General features: G+C 40.7%; 1 protein-coding gene across 6 annotated transcripts in view; it reads left to right on the top strand.

The window, feature by feature from the left end:
* Window positions 1-1,825: 1,825 nt before the first annotated feature.
* PLA2G12B (phospholipase A2 group XIIB) overlaps window positions 1,826-19,292 on the top strand; it is a 31,709-nt gene continuing 14,242 nt past the window's right edge. For 5 of the 6 annotated variants that reach the window (XR_009005580.1, XM_007167694.2, XM_007167695.2 and 2 more), the window contains exons 1-3: window positions 1,826-2,160; window positions 13,257-13,345; window positions 16,575-16,740. Coding sequence is in view for 5 of the 6 variants with exons in the window: in XM_007167694.2 (XP_007167756.1) it covers window positions 1,950-2,160; window positions 13,257-13,345; window positions 16,575-16,740 (466 nt within the window). In the remaining variant the exon portion in view is untranslated. The remainder of the gene's footprint in view (window positions 2,161-13,256; window positions 13,346-16,574; window positions 16,741-19,292) is intronic. The other variant, XM_007167693.3, reaches the window with a different exon arrangement.

Raw genomic sequence — 19,292 nt, forward strand, 5'->3', positions numbered from 1 at the left:
ATGACAGCTGAACAACACTGTGAATGTACCTAATGTAAAGACACTGCACTGTCCATTTAAAAAGTTAAAATAGTAAGTATGAATAGTTTACTGCAATTACAAAAAAATTTAAGGTATCAAGAAATGGGGGGAAAATACTATTACTAGCTCCAGTAAGAGCTGGATCAGCAGAGCCTTCTCAAAATTAAAGATTATCAAATATTACTTGTGACCTTGCATTTGCCAAGAGCAACTGACATTGCTTTCAGTTGTACGAACTGAAAATGAAGTTATTAAAAGTATAAATTGTAATGACCTAATAGATGAATTTACAGAAAAGCAAGTCAGAAAAATGATCAATCACGATATCATATATTAATAAAGTATTATATATCGCATTATATAAAATTATGACACCAAAAATATTTTTGCAGTTTATAAGCTTATATTGTTACTCAGTTATCACTATTACCCAATTATATTTCACAACAGTGATAACACAATAAAACATTTTTAAAGGAAAACTTTATATTTTAGGTCCTTTAATGGCTCTTTTTCCCTGCTTTTTGAAAAGGAGCTCCGCATTCTCATTTTGACTGGGCACCCCAGATTATGTGATAGCTGGTTCTGACCCTCAGCTCTTATCCTTGATAGCCTGTTTATATTTGACTGAGTCATTTAACCTTTGTATCTCAGTTTTCTCATCTCTCAAACAGGAATGGTATTTACCCTCCTTCGTAGAATTGATGTGAAATTTAAAAATATATATATATACACACACACAGTGGTTTGAAAAATTATAGGTACTTTAAAATATTGGTGGCATTGTTGCTGTTCATATGATATATTTTATAACTACTACCCTTCCTGGAGTCTGAGTCTTTAGACAAATACATTTCTTATCTAAAATGAAGAAATTTAATTCATTATTTTCTCTGGGGCTTTCCAGACTTTTGAGAGAGAAGCTAAGTGACTCATTTGGTCCATAAAGCCATCGTTTTTTAGCTTAGTGATCTCATGGATGGAATTTATTTCTTCACATGACTAAAAGCAAAGTATAAACTGAAGATGATGCCAAAACACTAGACTTTGGTCAACACTTTTAAAGCCTAAAATTTCAAATAGCGATTCTGATAAACTCTCTGACTTTTAAGCAACTCAATGGAAGAACAACACTATTAGCGCTGAGTTACCCCAGCTCTATCTCAGGGCAATCTGTAGATACCAGACGCTGCTGAGTGTAAATAAAAATACTGCTGTAAATACAAAGGCAAAAATGCCCCAGCACCAGGATGGCTTTGATGAGGAGCTCTGCCAGATTAGAGGACTGAGTCTGAGAGCCAAGCATTGACCGACGCAGAAGCTGGGGTCCTAGATCTGAACTCTTCCATCATGCACACTTACAGCAAACTCTAACAATATCCGGACCGTTGGTACAGGTGACACTGTTGACCCGCCATCACTGAGGGTTTCCTGAGTCCTTTATACATCTTCCTGCATCTCCCTACATCTCCCTAGTTACCATACGTAGGTGACTGGCTTAGGGGTGCGGCTAGGTCCTTTGTGTCAAGAGGCCTGTCCTAGGGGACCAAACTTGTAACTAATCCATAGGTTAACCAGCTGGTTGGGGATAGAATTCCAATTGCTCCACAACTCATGCCTCTGAAAAGTTGGCTAACATCCCCCTGCTCCAGGGCCGGGGAATCCGCTCTGAAGTGTTCTCTCCCTCACTGGCCATCCCTCAGACAGGCCCTCCTACTGCTTAACCTTTGCCCTTTCTAATTGCCCTGATCTCATCCCAACCTCCAGAGCTGTGTTTAAAGTCCACCTCTGGGGAACACACAGATTGAGTGCTCCAGATAATCCCTTTCCCAGTCCTGCCTGGCATCTGGCCGGTGGGCCGTGTACCCGACTTCCTGGGACACTGGCTGGGGTTTGAGGAGGGACTTCAGTACCTACCTGGCTACAGGATGACGCTAGCCACCAGCTTCTTGATTTTGTGGCTCAGCCTGGGGGGTGGCCTGGCTCAGAGTGACACCAGCCCTGACGCAGAGGAGTCCTATTCAGACTGGGGCCTTCGGCACATCCGGGGCAGCTTTGAATCTGTCAACAGCTACTTCGATTCCTTTCTGGAACTGCTGGGAGGGAAAAATGGAGTCTGTCAGTACAGATGCCGATATGGTGAGTGCACGGCTTCTCTTCCGGTGAGACTCTCACTGGTGGACCTGTGAACAGCCTGAGCAGGGCCACAATCTGTCATGCGCTTTTTCCTGTTATCCACCTCTTAGAGGGGTGCCGGATTCAGCAACTAAAAATATAGGACACCCAGTGAAATCTGAATTTCAAATAAACAACCAAGACTTTGTTAAAATATGTGAGATATTTGGGACACACTTATAGTGACAAATTACTGGTTGTTTATCTGAAATGTAAATTTCACTGAGCTTCCTGTGTTTTACCTGGCAAACCTATTCCAAGGAGTTTTGCGAGAATTGTTTCCCTGGGGACAATTTAATGGGTTTATTGTGAGGCAGGTAGGTACTTAGGAAAAGGTGGCAAGGGTGGGGAGAAAGAATAAGAGATGTCTTTGGGAGGTGTTCCTAGGGATGGAAACTAAGCTGAACATTCAGGGAAAATTCTGCCAGAAAACTCTGAGCTTCCTCAGTTACTCTGCTCCTACCTTGGAAATGGATTCACCTCTCCCCCTGAATGCAGTTCACACCTTCCTTCCAGATCTGTCAGTCTCTGATCAATTTGCCTGACCCCGCCCCTCCCCCAAGAGAGCTGTCCCTGCCTCAGTCAGCAATGGCAGTCCTTTGGTGGGTAGGATGGGTGTCTGCCAGCTGCCTCTCTCCACCAGGCATCAGGCCCCAAGCAGGCCTGGGACTGTCCCTCAGGTCTGGTGTGGGATGTGGAACTGAATGGGTAGGACCTCACCTGACTTGTAAAGAGGGTACACGGGAGTCTGCGTGCAGGCCTGGCTGCAGAAGAGCAGACCCTGTGGCCTGTCCTTCCTTCACCTCGCACTGGAATTCAGTGTAACGGGAGCAGAGTGTGGAGCCCTGGACCTTGCAGCTGGGAGGCAAGGCGTAACTTCAAACGCAAATGAGAATGTTTCTGAAAGCATACACAGCCTCATACAGCATTTGCTTCACTGTTTAGTTTACCAGATGTTTCATCATGGGATTAAGAGATGAAAATGGTGAGTTTAGCCTAGCAGGAAAACACTTGAGAAATATTTTCTCCAGACGCTCAACAGACAAAACTCAGCTTGGAGAGAGACTCAAAAGAGCTACACACTTGCTGGACTCACCCAGTCTCGCAGTCCCTTTTTAACCTTTGAGCGGGGGAAATCCCTTCCTTATAAACGGGGAGTGATTAAGAGACCATGGTTAAGCCTCCAGAACCAAAAGTTTTACAGCACAGGGGCTTCCCTGGTGGCGCAGTGATTGAGAATCTGCCTGCCAATGCAGGGGATACGGGTTCGAGCCCTGGGCTGGGAAGATCCCGCATGCCGCGGAGCAACTGGGCCCGTGAGCCACAACTACTGAGCCTGCGCGTCTGGAGCCTGTGCTCCGCAACAAGAGAGGCCGCGATAGTGAGAGGCTCGCGCACTGCGATGAAGAGTGGCTCCCTCTTGCCACAACTAGAGAGAGCCCTCGCACAGAAACGAACACCCAACGCAGCCATAAATAAATAAATAAATAAAGAGGATGCATTTCAAATAGTAAAAAAAAAAAAAAAAAAGTTTTACAGCACAGAAGCTTTCATCTCAGAGGGGAATGTTGAAAAAAGGAAGCTGCAGCGTCTTTGTGAAGATTCCATAGGGTAAATCTGTGCTAGGACCCACCTGGACCGCTAGCAATGTCTTCGTCCAAGGTGTGTTAGACTAATGCAGAGATGCCTTGTCACAGGGACTGTTCTCACCTAGTTTGCATGGATGGGGCAGGAAAGGGTTAACTCACTTCAGATATTTGATCAACACTGGTGCTATTTTCCTTCCTGGAGGCAACACAAGACTTAGGTCTGTGGCTTAGCAAATAGATAACAGAAGGATTTTTTTTTTTTAAGGGAAACGAGAACCAAACCCTCTTTTTTCTCTAGCAAAACAGCATTAAAAAAGATTTTAGCAAATTTTGGTTGCAAGCCTGCACCTGGGTCAGTCGATGCATCAGCCACGGGTGGGGGATGGGAATAGTCAACAGAGAGATTGCAGGAACACAAACAACTCCACTCACTCTACAAAACAGGACCTGTCCGACCAGGGGTCTGAAAAACACGCAGGAAATAGGGGGTTAAGCCTTGTTACCTCTGGAACGCAGCAGAGCCAAGAACCTGGAGGCTGTGCCCAAGCAGTACAGAACTTCTTCTTAAGTTGATTGTGGATCAAGCAGGCTTTTGAACAGATAACGCCTAATAACTAACTGAGTCTCTCTGTTTGCCTTGTGATACACTTCTTGTGCACAATGCTTCTCTTTCTTTAAAAGAAACTTGCCGTGCTGCAAATCCCCTGAAGGGCTTGTTTAAACAGACTGCTGGCCCTCACCCCTCTTATACTGATTGGGTAGGTCTGGGGTGGGACCAGAAAATTTGCATTCTTAAGTGTTCGCAGGTGATCCTGCTGCTGGTGGTCCTGGGACCACGCTTTGAGGAAAAAACTGCTTTAAAAACTGCAATTTTTTTTTTTTTTTTTTTTTGGTCAGAAGGAAAAAGTTAGCAACAGTTAGTCTACAAGAAAAAAAATTGCCATTTGGTAGGTACTTACCACTGCTTAAAACAGTGGTTCCTACCTTGCTCTGCACTTAGAATCACCTGGTGGGGGGGGGGGGGCTTTAAAAAATGCCTGCTGCCCGAATCAATTAAATGGGAATCTCCATGGGCTGGACCTAGACATCGTTATTTTTAACGTTTCCCAGGTGATTGCAAGGTGCGACCAAGGTAGAGAGCACTATTTAAGGGGTCATTCAGCCCATAGGTTGTTCAGACAGGCAAAGGTGTATTTGTATCCTGCTAGCCTACACTAGCGTATCAATATTGCTTTCCACACTTCTTGTATCTACAATTCGTTTTCAGGTCAACACACAACATCTGAACTTGCCAAATGATGGGGCTGTAAATATAACGAGATTCAGCACGGATCAATAGCATACATGGTACAACTCGTTTAAGGGGTCTGCACTAATGTGAACACGATTCCCTCTCCCACCTCAGGGATTCTGATTCAGTAGGTCTGTGCTAGGAACTGCACACGTGGTCCTCGAACCAGACTTTGAGAAATACTAGTAATGGAAGAATCAGGGGTTTGTACTTGAGGGGGGGGGTGTCTCATTGCTGATGACCTTGGGCAAGTTACGTCTCTCAACCTTTGCTTCCTCATGTTTATAACTAATGTTAATAATACCTACCTTACAAGGTTGTTGTAAGAATTAAAGATAATATATATAAAGAATTAGTGCCGTATGGAACATGGCAGGTACCAAACAAATTTTATAAATGTTATGAGAAAATCTGGTGAACAGGTTAACTATGCATTCTGATTCTTCAGATTCCCTTTCAAAATAAAATTAAAAAACATGAAATCCCAGTGGCTGGACAACACCCTCTCAGCTTCTGGAAGAGATCATCAAATGATGATTTAGGTGTTCTGTGCCTTTATGAAGGTCTCTGAGGCAGAGTTTCTGTGTCTTGTAAATCACGATTTAAGCTATCATCCACACTGTCACACTTTGATAAAAGGACCTCATGATGATTTTCTTCTTGGGTTTAGTTCTAGGAAGAAAGGTATCCTTAAATATCAGCGTTCTTATTTTCAGGAGAACTTTTTATCTGTTTGAAATCTTAGAGCAAAATTTTATGAACCTGTGAGTTTATACATTTTTCTAGACAAAGAATTCACAGCCTTCATCAGATTCTTAGAGGACCTGTGGCCCCCAAAAAGAAAACAGCTACTGACTTAGAGAGCAAAGGTTGTTCTCGAGAAGGGTGAGGAAATGTCCAGGTTTGCTGGTGATGGAGGGAAGGGGTGCGGGTTCCTGAAACGTGGGACTTTAAGTACTAAAACAAGGATGGTCCCAGGCAAACCAGGACAAGTAGCTCGCCTTACCTCATGCAGTAACTTAATGTGTTTTAGTGACTGAAATAGAGTTTATTGCTTCAGTTAAATTGTCACAGTTCTGTTTTGTTCCCTTGTTGTGTTCCTCATGCTGTATTTGAGGGTTTCTGGCAGGAAGCAGGATGTACCCTTCAAATACGGCCCTTGGACTCCTAGGTAGACCTCTAGTGGAGCACACAGAGCCACTTCTGCGGGAACCAGCTGGGTGGGGAGAAGGGCCACACCTTCCTAGGAGGCTTAACCCTTGACCTGGGTGATAAAGCCCCAGACATTTTTACTGTTGTTTTCAGTGACAAAACAGAGAGAAAAACGGTGGGGCCCGGGAGGCAGCGGACCTTCCTGCTGGTAGAACTTTCGGGTTTCATGCCTAACTCCCTCATTGGTCTTTTAAGTGTTTTGTGGTGTTTCACTTTATGCAGAAGTTTTAAATTTTCTTAAGAACCAGTCTATCAGTCCTTTTCTTTATAGCTTCTGCATCTTTTGTCTTGCTTAAAAGGCCATCCTCACATCAAGATCATAACGACATTCGGCTCTTTTTTTCTGTGAAAGCAGCTGTAGCTAATACATAAGGAATGAGTGTTCCTGTGTTCTGAAAAAAACTTTTTTGTGAGCACTAAAATTTTAGTTTCAAATAACTTTCATATGTCACACAATACTATCCTTGTTTTGACTTTCCCCCCAATCATTTAAAAATATAAAAATCATTTTTATCTGGCAGGTTATACAAGAACAGGCAATGGGCTGGACTTGGGCCGGTGTTTGCCAAGCCCTGATCCAGAAGATCAGATGGTCAGCCTCCCACTCCTATAAATAGCCAAAACCAAAAAATAAAATTAGTTTGTGGACATTGTACATTATTGATGCCTAGACTCAAAACATCAAACTGAAAAGACTCAACACAACTCAAATCTGCTCCAACTGTAATATGAGGATATAGTACCTTATTTCTGTCTGGATTCAAACCATCAAACTGAAAAGATTCAACACAACTCAAATCTGCTCCAACTGTAATATGAGGATATAGTACCTTATTTCTGTCTGGACTCAAACCATCACCTTTTTTCTTAGAACTTTTAATTCAAGCTTCAAACAGAATTTCTACAGCTTTCGTAAAAAAAAAAAAAAAAAAAAAACTGTCATCAATATCAGGCCAGGTGGGGCGTGTCTATAGTTGGTGTCCCATTAGCTTTCAAACTGGGATATCAGAGTTTTATCTTCTGTGAGTTACCAACTGCAAAAAGGGCAGAGGGTAACTCAGGGAACTGGACTGAGTCTGCTGCAGAAGCCCTTTATCAGAGAAATTATTAAAGAGTTAAATTTCACCATCAAATTTAGACATTTGTTTCTTCATTGAAATTTTTTTCCTGATTTCTATAAAGCTAGTATAGGTAGAACATTTGTAAAAGAACAATCTGAAGAAAAAATAAAATCACCATAGTCTCACCTCCAAGAGACAATACACTTTAATTGTATCATAGTGTGATTATTTTCATATGTGTAATTTGATTACTAATATTATTTAATACACTTTACCCATTCCCGTATTCCCAGTGCTACACACACACACACACACACACACACACACACACACACACACGGCAGGTTAGTAGAGTATCAATGCTAAGTTATATTTCTCAAGACCTTTGAAAAGTAATGCAGGGATTACTGGTGGGCTGGTGGACTCTGTCAACAAGTACAGGACCTCTCCATTACAAATAACAAGAAAGATGAGGTGGAAATAAAATATTAAAACAAAAAACACACACTCAACCTAGAATGAAATAAAGGGAAAACTTCAAGTTCCAGAAATGAACGGGAAACAAAAAGCCAAAGTGGTAGCAGGAGCTGATGCTGCCATGGCCCTTGGGGGTGTCAGTCTGGAACATATATAGACTCCAGGGGCTGAGCAATGGGCTTTATTGCTCATACAGAGAGAGGAAAAGTAAATTTCACCTGTAAGAATTGGGAAGTTGGAACTGAACAGTCTGCATAAAGCTTAGAGCCTGAGAAACTGTCTAGTCTGTTTAAAAGGGATTAGATTATTGGATTATCCAATATTCCAAGAAGTAGCAAGAATGCTTTCTGTCCACCTGGGGCTGGAGCTTGGAGGAGGAATAAAGAACATCCACTAAGAAAAATCACTACCTGGGCTCCCCTGGTGGTGCAGTGGTTAAGAATCCACCTGCCAATGCAGGGGACATGGGTTCGAGCCCTGGTCCACGAAGATCCCACATGCTGCGGAGCAACTAAGCCTGTGCACCACAACTACTGAGCCTGCGCTCTAGAGCCTGTGAGCCACAACTACTGAGCCCACACACATAGAGCCTGTGGTCCGCAACCAGAGAAGCCACTGCAATGAGAAGCCTGCGTACCACAAGGAAGAGTAGCCCCTGCTTGCTGCAACTGGAAAAGGTCCACACACAGCAATGAAAACTCAATGCAGCCAAAAAAAAAAAATCACTCCTGAAGCATACACTATGCATAGGTGAGGAATCTGAATCTATACAGCTGGCCTCGTGTGAGTATCCCAAGCTGAGAAATTAACATAAAGACATGTGCCTCACTTATCTTGGGACTCCGAGAGCCACAGAAAAAGCAATTAGGGACTACTCTGTAGTATGTGACACAGGGCACAGGAATTCATTTAGAAAAACAAGCCCTCCCGAAAACAATTACATACCATTCGAAAAGATAATCCACCATGCGGGAGAGTCAGTAGACTTAAAAAATGAAACGGCATCCCAAGGACTGGAGATAATAAAAAAATAACAACATTTGAAGTTATTAAAGAAATAAAAGAAGGAATAGAAAACATAATTAAAAAACAGAACTCAATGAAAACGAATACACAGATTTAAAGAAGATTTACATAGAACTCCAAGAAATGAAAATTATAGTCATCAGAAGAAAAAAACTCAGTGGATGGGTTACATAGCAGATAACCTAGCAGTTAGTCAACCTAGAGATAATTAGTAAAATGAAAAATAAATTTGACGAAGCTAGTAAAAATTCAGTACAGAGAGAAAAAGATAGAAAATATGAAAGAGAGATTAAGATATATGAAGGACAGGATTAAAAAGACTCACCATTCAGTAATAAGAGGCCCAGAAGGAGAAACTATAGAGAATGAAGAAAATGAAAAATTCAGACGAGGGCTGTGAATTCTCCAGAGGTGAAAGACACCCGAGACTTCAGCTTGTTCCAAGTCGGGTAAGGATACACAGTCCACCTATAGATACATTGTAGTGAAACTGTGAGGATTGATGAAATTGGAATTTTTGTGCATTTCTGGTGGGAATGCAAAATGGTACAGCTGCTGAAGAAAGCCTGCTGATAGTTCCTCAAAAAGTTAAACAGAATTACTATGTGACCCAGCAATTCCACTCCTCGGGTATGTATACCCAAAAGAACTGAAAACAGATATTCAAACAAATACTTGTACACAATTATTCATAGCAGCACTCTTCACAGTAGCCAAAAGATGGAAATGACCACCATGTCCATCAATGGTGGATGAATAAACAAACTGGGGTAGATCCAGAGAATGGAATATTATTCAGCCATAAAAATAATATGGATGAACTGTGAAAGATGGAGCGTGACTGCTAAAGATGGGTACGGGGATGATAAAAATGTTCTAAAATTAGATTGTGGTGATGGTTTCACAACTCTGTGAAAAGCTAAAACCCATTGAATTACACACATTAAATGGGTGAACGTATAATATATTAATTACATCTCAATAAAGCTGTTGTAGAAAAAAATGTAATGAAAAAGAGATGCAAATCATAATGGCAACTGCAATAGTTAAGTATTGTTGAGTAGCAGGTGACCCCCAAACTTAGAAGCAGAAAATAACAAACATTTATTGTATCACACAGTTTCTGAGTGTCAGGAATCTAGGGGCTCTGCTGGGTGTTTCTGGCTCTGAGTTTCTCATAAAGTTGTAGTCACACTGCCTGTTGATATTACAGTCTCTGAAGATATGACTGAAGCTGGAGATCTCCTTCCAAACTCATGTGGCTGTTAGCAGGAAGCTTTAGTTCTTTACCAATGGACCTTTCCATGACAGAAGTTGTAGCCTTTTTTTTTTTTTTGACATCTTTATTGGAGTATAATTGCTTTACAATGTTGTTAGTTTCTGCTGTATAACATAGTGAATCAGCTATATGTATACATATATCCCCACATCCCCTCCGTCTTGCGTCTCCCTCCCACCCTCCCTATCACACCCCTCTAGGTGGTCACAAAGCACCAAGCTGATCTCCCTGTGCTATGCAGCTGCTTCCCACTAGCTATCTATTTTACATTTGGTAGTGTACATATGTCAATGCTGCTCTCTCGCTTTGTCCCAGCTTACCCTTCCCAGAAGTTGTAGTCTTTTATACTGTAATCTTGGAAGCAACATAGCTCCACTTCTGCCATATTCTGTTGATCACACAGACCAACCCTAGGACAATACACAAGGTTATGAATACCAGGAGATGGGGATCACTGAGGGCCATCTTGAAACACCATCATATACACATGTTGTACCACAGCAACAAATACCCAAACAGACTGTGGCAGAGACTGCTTATTGTCCCCCTTTTCTACATTCATAAGCCCTCCTCCCAACTTCCAGCAGGGCTCATGGCTGCCTCCATTGAAGAAAAACTTCATTTCCTAGCCCACCTTTGCAACTAGGTGTTGCCATTTGATTAAGGTCTGGCCAAAGGGAAGTAAGATGAAGTGATGTGTGTAACATTCTGGAGTGTGTTTATTAAAGAGAGGAGCTCTCACCTTTCCACCTCCTTCTTCCATCCTGCTGCTTGTAATATGGATGTGTTGGCTGAAGCTCCATCTTGGACCATGAGAGTCAGGGCTAAATTCCAGGGCTGGTAGAGCTGAAGGCTAGAAGCAGCCTGGGTTCCAGAAAAGGTCAGATTTATCATTCCAGGCTTCTGAGCCTTAATTCTGGATCTTGATGAGATATCCTATCTTGTTTAAGCATCTGAATAATACAGTATTTGGAGGTATAATAAATATATGGAGAGGGCTTCCCTGGTGGTGCAGTGGTTGAGAGTCCGCCTGCCAATGCAGGGGACACGGGTTCGAGCCCTGGTCTGGGAGGATCCCACACGCCGCGGAGCAACTGGGCCCGTGAGCCACAACTACTGAGCCTGCGCGTCTGGAGCCTGTGCTCCGCAACAAGAGAGGCCGCGATAGTGAGAGGCCCGCGCACCGTGATGAAGAGTGGCCCCCACTCACCGCAACTAGAGAAAGCCCTCGCACAGAAACGAAGGCCCAACACAGCCAAAAAATTTAAAAAAATATATATGGAGAAAATTATAACACTCTGTTGAAAGACATAAAGGAAGACCTAAGTAAATGGAAAGCTATATTAGGCCCATGTTTGGGAATTCAGAATATTATAAGAAAGTCAGTTGTCTCCAAATTAATCTATAAATTCAATGTATTTTAAATAAAAATCCTCATTTCATCTCTTGTAGACATAATCTACATGTCTCATATAGACTAATTTGACTCTCAAATTCATATGCAAGAGTAAAAGTCCAAGAGTAATGAAGGCAGTTTTTAAGAATAATAAGGAGGGAGGGCTCTAAAGCATAGACTTCGTACCTAAAAATTAAAACAGAAAGATGGAGTGCAAAGGGGCTTCAACTGTACTTACACCATTTAATTAAACAGAAGAAATATTTACAGCACATTTGGCAAGTTAACATTCATTGTGTTTGTGTAGTGGGTACATGGGTATTTGTTTCTCTGACTTCAGTTTTGAAATATTTCATAATACAAAATAATTGAAAATAAAATACCTGGCAGGAGAAGACTAAAGAAAAGAAAGAGGAAATGCCATATGTCTCACTTGGAGGATTAATTCTTAGCTTATTTCCTCCGTCTTTTGTTATGTCTTGCATCTCCTACATGAGGCAAAGGAACTGGGGAAAGAACATGGGCTTTGGAGACAAACAGGATATCTGGATTTATATCCCAATTCCCCCCACTTTCTATATGACTCAGGCAAGTCACAAAACCTCTTAGCCCCATATTCCTTGTCTGGATAATGGGATAAAAATACTCACTGCAGATGACTGTCCTGAGGTCATCTCAGGTCAAGGTTATCTTTATCTATAATGACTACCCTTGACACACTGACAAAGCTTCTCTGTATGTATTTGCAAGATTATAAAATTACCCAAAAGCCATGTAGGAGAAACCAAGAAATCCAAAGCTTTTCAGATAGTTTCGCCTTAGTTCTGTGACACAGGTACCTAAAATGTTTCATTGGGGTGTTTTCTTTGCCCTTTGGTAAACAATGCTTTGTCTGCATTTATGGAATCTTGCAAAATTTCCTTCATGTTATTCTAAAAAAGTTTGTGGTACTGTTTTAACTCTGATCCCTTAAGTGTATGATCAGGTCTTTGTGCATAGTATGTGGTCTTACAGTGGATAAAAGAATGAGAAACCTTGAGTTTTAGTTTAGTTTTGCCACAGACCTTATCTTCAAGGTTGTGCATGTAAGAAACATTAGAATTGTTAGTAAATAAGTGCTCATAAAATTCTTCAATATTAGGAGAAAAACGCCAACCTGGTCTGAAGGTTATTACTCTTTTATGATATCATCATAATCATCATCACCACCTAATTTAAGTCTGGTGAGGAGCAGTGACTTTTTCTTTTAATTAAAAAAAAATTTTTATTTATTTATTTTATTTTCGGCTGCGTTGGGTCTTTGCTGCTGCGCGCGGGCTTTCTCTAGTTGCGGCAAGTGGGGGCTACTCTTTGTAGCAGTGCGCGGGCTTCTCATTGCAGTGGCTTCTCTTGTTGAAGAGCACGGGCTCTAGGTGTGTGGGCTTCAGTAGTTGTGGCATGCAGGCTCAGTAGTTGTGATTCGCGGGCTCTAGAGTGCAGGCTCAGTAGTTGTGGCGCATGGGCTTAGTTGCTCCGCAGCATGTGGGATCTTCCCGGACCAGGGATTGAACCTGTGTCCCCTGCATTGGCTGGCGGATTCTTCACTGCGCCACCAGGGAAGTCCCAGGAGCACTGACTTTTAGAGGAAAAACTGAACATGCTTTTTAGATCATTTTTATTTGATGAATGTTCCCAAATGCTTAATTTCTAAACATTTCTTCCCGCTTCTTTCCTCTCTTTCCCCTGCTAGGAAAGGCACCAATGCCCAGACCTGGATACAAGCCTCAGGAGCCCAACGGCTGCAGTTCCTATTTCCTGGGTCTCAAGGTACCAGAAAGTGTATGTACACCACCATTGTTTTCTTAGGTGATTGGTCTTAACTAAAACTAATCCAAGAGTTACCACTGATGGAACTCAACACTTATGGAATATGATTGAGAAATACGATTAGTATTTTAAATTGGATACAGAGAAAGGGAGATAATTTTCAAGGAAAGTTTCTGATTTCCTTTTCTCAGAGGCAGCTATCCCCCAGATAAGCCGTTGTGTAGTGAACTCTGAAAGCACCAATGCAAATATCAGCTGAGCCTTAGTGAACCAAACATAACTTAATTTGAAATACATCTGACAAGTTTGACTTATTTAAATTGGTGAGACTTTCCAGTGATGTACTGGAGCAAACTGGTACTGACCAGTACCAGTGAGGGCTGATTGCTGTATCCTCAGCACTTTTGCAAGCAGCTGACTTGGTGACGGTACCGTCCAACCAACTATGTTTGGAGTATTAACATCATAGAAACCGGCAAACACACCTCCACCCATCCACATGCCCACACACACAACCGGCCACTGGCTAAACATTTATCATTTTGCCTCTGACCATTTCTCAAACTGTCGACTTCCTCTAAAAACAAGGAATAATTAATTTCTTTTAAGCCCCCTTGGAAGCCCTTTTACCTTTTTCACTTTAGAAAAGAGGTTTCATGTAAAATGTAGGTAGAAAGATTTCATATCTAAAATCATAGTTTAGCTATGTCTTTAGTTGGTGTCTTAATCAGGCTAAACGTCACTTTTCTGCTGGTTCAAAAGATTTTTGTAGTAATTTTCTAAGCAGCATAATGTTTATTCTTCTAACTAAAATGCTGCTCACCCATGTGGCATTTTTGTGCAAATTGAAAAAAAGTTCCCTTTCCTCAAGATGGTTTTCTTCCATTTGTCAGAAACTAAGCTTAATATACTGATTTTGTAAGAAAAGGAAATGCCTGCCACTGGCTGGATATTTTTCTTAATAAATATATAAATCTATGATGTCTCGTGGGAAGGTGCGCCCTTAGATATGACACTCTTGTTCACTGCACAACCTGCACAGCTGTATGCCTAACCTGGTCCACAATCATCAATACGTGAATGGACACAAAAGAAAGACAATCCTTCCAAATATACATTAGAGAAACAATGTATTTTTGGCTAATATCTTTTACTTGATATCAATTTAGTAGCTAAGGAAGTGGTGTGCACTCTATTTTGGGAGTAATGTCATTTTGTTTACTGGTACAAATATTATTTAGAACTAGTTCAAGAATTTCCAATTGAGTTGAATTGAATGATAGCCACTATACTCATCTAATTCTGTTACCTCTGTTGTGATGTATTCTTAGGTTTAGGGGTGAGGTGCAAGCAAAGTAGTTTGCTTCAGGTATCAGATGATGGGAATTTACCCAGAATTGCTGAGTCCAGGCCTTTGCCTAGTCTAATGAGTTAGATTATCTCTTAATGTAATAAGGCTTTGTTTTGGTTTTTGCTTAAAAGGGCATTTTAAACTACCAAAGTCCATATTCTGCTCTAGGTGGTCTTGTAGTAAAAGTTCAAACAAGAGAACACTTAAGGAGACCCAAGAGGAAAGGATCTATGATAGCTGGTTAATCAATCCCCACCCATACCTCGAAACCAGATTTTCACAGCTTCCACCCAAGTCCAAGTCTATATTATGAGAAGAACTGCAAAAGATCCATGTCTGTGGAAGCAACCTAAGTGTCCATTGACAGATGAATGGATAAAGAAGATGTGGCACATATATACAATGGAATATTACTCAGCCATAAAAAGAAACGAAATTGAGTTATCTGTAGTGAGGTGGATGGACCTAGAGTCTGTCATACAGAGTGAAGTAAGTTAGAAAGAGAAAAACAAATACTGTATGCTAACACATATATATGGAATTAAAAAAAAAAAAAGAACCTAGGCGCAGGACAGGAGTAAAGATGCAGACCTACTAGAGAATGGACTTGAGGACACGGGGAGGGGGAAGGGTACGCTGGGACGAAGTGAGAGAGTGGCATGGACATATATACATTACCAAATGTAAAACCGATAGCTAGTGGGAAGCAGCCGCAGAGCACAGGGAGATCAGCTCGGTGCTTTGTGACCACCTAGAGGGGTGGGATAGGGAGGGAGGGAGGGAGACGCAAGACGGAAGAGATATGGGGATATATGTATATGTATAGCTGATTCACTTTGTTATACAGCAGAAACTAACACAACTTTGTAAAGCAATTATACTCCAATAAAGATGTTAAAAAAAAAAAAGATCCATGTCTAAACTCACCCTGTTCTCATCTGTTTTACAAACCACAGAATGATTACTCCTCTTTAATCACTTATTGTATCATGTCCCTTCCTTCCTCAAGAGTCTTTATCAAATCTAACTTGCTATTTTGGATGTCAAGGCCATCTATCAACTTGCCTTTCTCCTTAATAAATCACCCTGCTAAGACCCTTGAAAGACTAAACAAACTAATTGACTTGCTCATATATGATTTGCTCATTATTTCCTTTCTTTACCTGCTGTATCTTAAGTCTACCATCATCTCTAATAATCCTCTCAAAAAAACTCCTGTTTGATAACTCTACATGTGGCAGTCTATGAACTTAGTTTATGACACATTTGTAATTGTTTATAGGATGCTTTATAAATGTGTGTGTGTGTGTGTGTGTGTGTGTGTGTGTGTGTGTTACATTGTTGTTTGATCATAGTCCCCTTGTGGTCAGGAACTATGTTCTATCCCCACTCTATTCCTCAACACATACAAACACATATACACATACTTAAAACAGTGCTGCATGGGATGGATCCCTGATAAATGCTGGTGACCTCTTCATGAACTGAGGCTTAATTTTTCATACTTCTGAGCCTTGGAATCTTTTGTTTAAACAAAATCTCATATAGCATAGGTTTTAGTTGAATTTGCAAGTCTTGAAGCTATGCCCTCTTGCCTAACTTTCTGATTTCTATTTTTAGCACTATAGTGGCCTGTGAATTTGAAAATTACTAAACCCTAAAAGAAAAAGAAGTGGGCCATTCAAAGTTTTTAAACTAATAACTATATCATGATCAAAACTTAGCATCCTGTGACTGTCAACCTGATGTATTCTTTCCAGTCATCGGTGCTTCTGAATTGATCTGAATCTGTAACAGGAATTTGAGAACAAGGTAGGCAAGGTTGCCTAAGGTCCTTGGTCTAAACGTGGCATTTTCTTCCTTCACTTTTCTTCCTTCACTTTTCCTCAGATGGACTTGGGCATTCCAGCAATGACCAAGTGCTGCAACCAGCTGGACGTCTGTTATGACACTTGCGGTGCCAACAAGTATCGCTGTGATGCAAAATTCCGATGGTGTCTCCACTCTATCTGCTCTGACCTTAAGCGGAGTCTGGGCTTTGTCTCCAACGTAGAAGGTAGGAATCTTAAGTGCATCTACCCGTGAGCAGGGACTTTTGTTCCTGTTTTCACACAGAAATGTAGCCAGAGCCTTTTTACTCAAAGAGACCATCAGAGCTCACTGATCTGTCTTTATAGAACTCTGTGACCAATGCAAGCAAGGGGGAAGGAAGATTCTGGGCAATCCTTCACTTAAGTTCTTGCTGTCCTGCCCAGGAGCTGCTGGCACCACTCCTGATGGACAGGGCCATACCAAAGCCTTCCCAGAGAAATAAAAATCTATCCTCTAAGGACAGAGCAAGAGTTGCCCAACTGGCTTTCGTTATCCATTCCACTGTTAAATAATTTTCCATATCAGGAATTATTCTGTATAGGACTACGTGGTTGGGTTTAAGCCTTTTTTTTTTTTTTCCTTATTTTGTTCTCGTCAGGGAATTAATTTTAATTTAAAAATCTATCTTTTTTGTGTAAAGGTCTCTATGTCTTTGAGGATAATTATTTTCAAACAACTGCTTACTACCTAATTTCTAGCACTGATTCTGTAATTTCTTTCTCCTAATTTACCTTAGGAAAAGTTGTAATCCTTTAGTTTCTGAAGCCCGAACATTACATCCAGGTATTAGCATTGTATATTTTTAGATAGTGAAGTTTGAAATTCAGGCTTACGAAGAGCTGGCCCCACGCCACCGAGAAAGTCAGCCACAGGAAGAATCTCGGATCTTGTTATAGATCAATGTCTAGAGTGTCGTCCTGAAGTGAATGTGGGAGGGCTTGAAAATATGAATAATTAATTAGGCCCTGTAAAAGGGAGTATCAATCTATCTGTACCTACAAAAGGTGAAAAAGTGCCTGCTGCTAATCTAGGGTCAGGTCAAGTTACTCCCTCCAAGCAACATCCTATTGATTCTTTCTCCTAAATATCTCTTTGATATATCACTTGCCTGGTTACTACAGATTAACCCAATCTCTGGGTCCCATCCAATCTATTGACCCCATAGAAACCAGGTACATTTTCATACCAGACGAATCTGATCATCTCCACCCTCCGTGTAAGTCCTTCAATAGGTTCCTCTTCCTAAGGATTAAATCCAAGTCCTTAGCATGACATTCATAGCCCTTTCTGATTCAGTCTTAGCCTACCTCTCCAGCATCATCTTGCTTATTTCTGATTTCTTTCCTGACTTCTGCTATTCCAAACTATGCGGGTTGATGGCACAAATTTTTCTGCCTCTTCAGTTCCCTCTGCTTGAAATACTCTGATCATTCATTTTTTTGTTGTTGTTCAGTTTTATTGACATATAACTCACATACTATACAATTCAACCATTTAAATGCTTTTTAAAATATGTTCACAGAGTTATGCAATCAGCCCCACAATTAACTTTAGAACATTTTCATCACTCCAAAAAGAAACTCTAGAGCCATTAGCAGTCCCACTACATCGTTCCCCTGGCTAGCTCTAGGCAACCATTAGTCTGCTTTCTACCTTTATAAATTTGCCTATTCTGGACAATTCATATAAATGGTATCATAAAATATGTGGTCTTCTGTGACTGGATTCTTTCACTTGGCAAGGTTTATCCATATTGTAGCATGTATCAGTATTTCATTCCTTTTTATTGCTGAATAACATTCCATTGTATGGATATAATATGTTTTCTTTATCCATTCATCAATTGATGGACATTTGGGTTGTTTCCACTTTTGGGCTATTATGAATAATTCTGGTATGAACATTTATGTACAAGTTTTTGTGGTGACATGTTTTCATTTCTCTTGGATATATATCTAGGAGGGGAATTTCTGGGTTATATGGTAATTTTATGACAAACTGATTTCCAAAACAGCTATACCATTTCACATTCCCACCAGCAATGTATTATGGTTCCAATTTCTCCACATCCTTGACAACACTTGTTATTATCTATCTTATTACAGACCCTAGTGGGTGTGAAGTTATATCTCATTGTGGTTTTGATTTGCATTTCCCTGATGGCTAATGATGTTGAGCATCTTTTTATGTGCTTATTGGCCATTAAATAACTGCTTTGGAGAGATGTCTATTCATTTGCCCCCTTTTAAATTGGGTTATTTATCTTTTTATTATTGAGTCATAAGACTTCTTGTATATATTCTGGATGCAAATCTTTTATCAGATATATGACTTGCAAATGTTTTCTCTCATTTTATGAGTTGATTTTTCACTTTCTTGATGATATAATTTGCAGCCCAAAAGTTTTACATTTTGATTGAGTACATTTTATCCTTTTTAAAAATTTTTCTTGTACTTTTGGTGTCATATGTAAAAAGGCTTAGCCTAACTCAAGGTCAAAGATTTACTCCTAAGTTTTCTTCTAAGAGTTTTGTTTTAGCTCATATATTTAGACCTATGATACATTTTAGTTAATTTTTGTGTAAGAAAGGGGTCCAACTTCATTCTTTTGTATGTGGACATACACCATTTGTTGAAAAAGACTATTCTTTCCCACCATTTGTTCCTGCACCATTTGTTGAAAGAGACTATTCTTTCCCACAATAAATTGTCTTTGCACCCTTGCCAAAAATCAAT

This window comes from Balaenoptera acutorostrata, chromosome 16, assembly GCF_949987535.1.
Source record: "Balaenoptera acutorostrata chromosome 16, mBalAcu1.1, whole genome shotgun sequence".
Lineage (NCBI taxonomy): Eukaryota > Metazoa > Chordata > Mammalia > Artiodactyla > Balaenopteridae > Balaenoptera > Balaenoptera acutorostrata.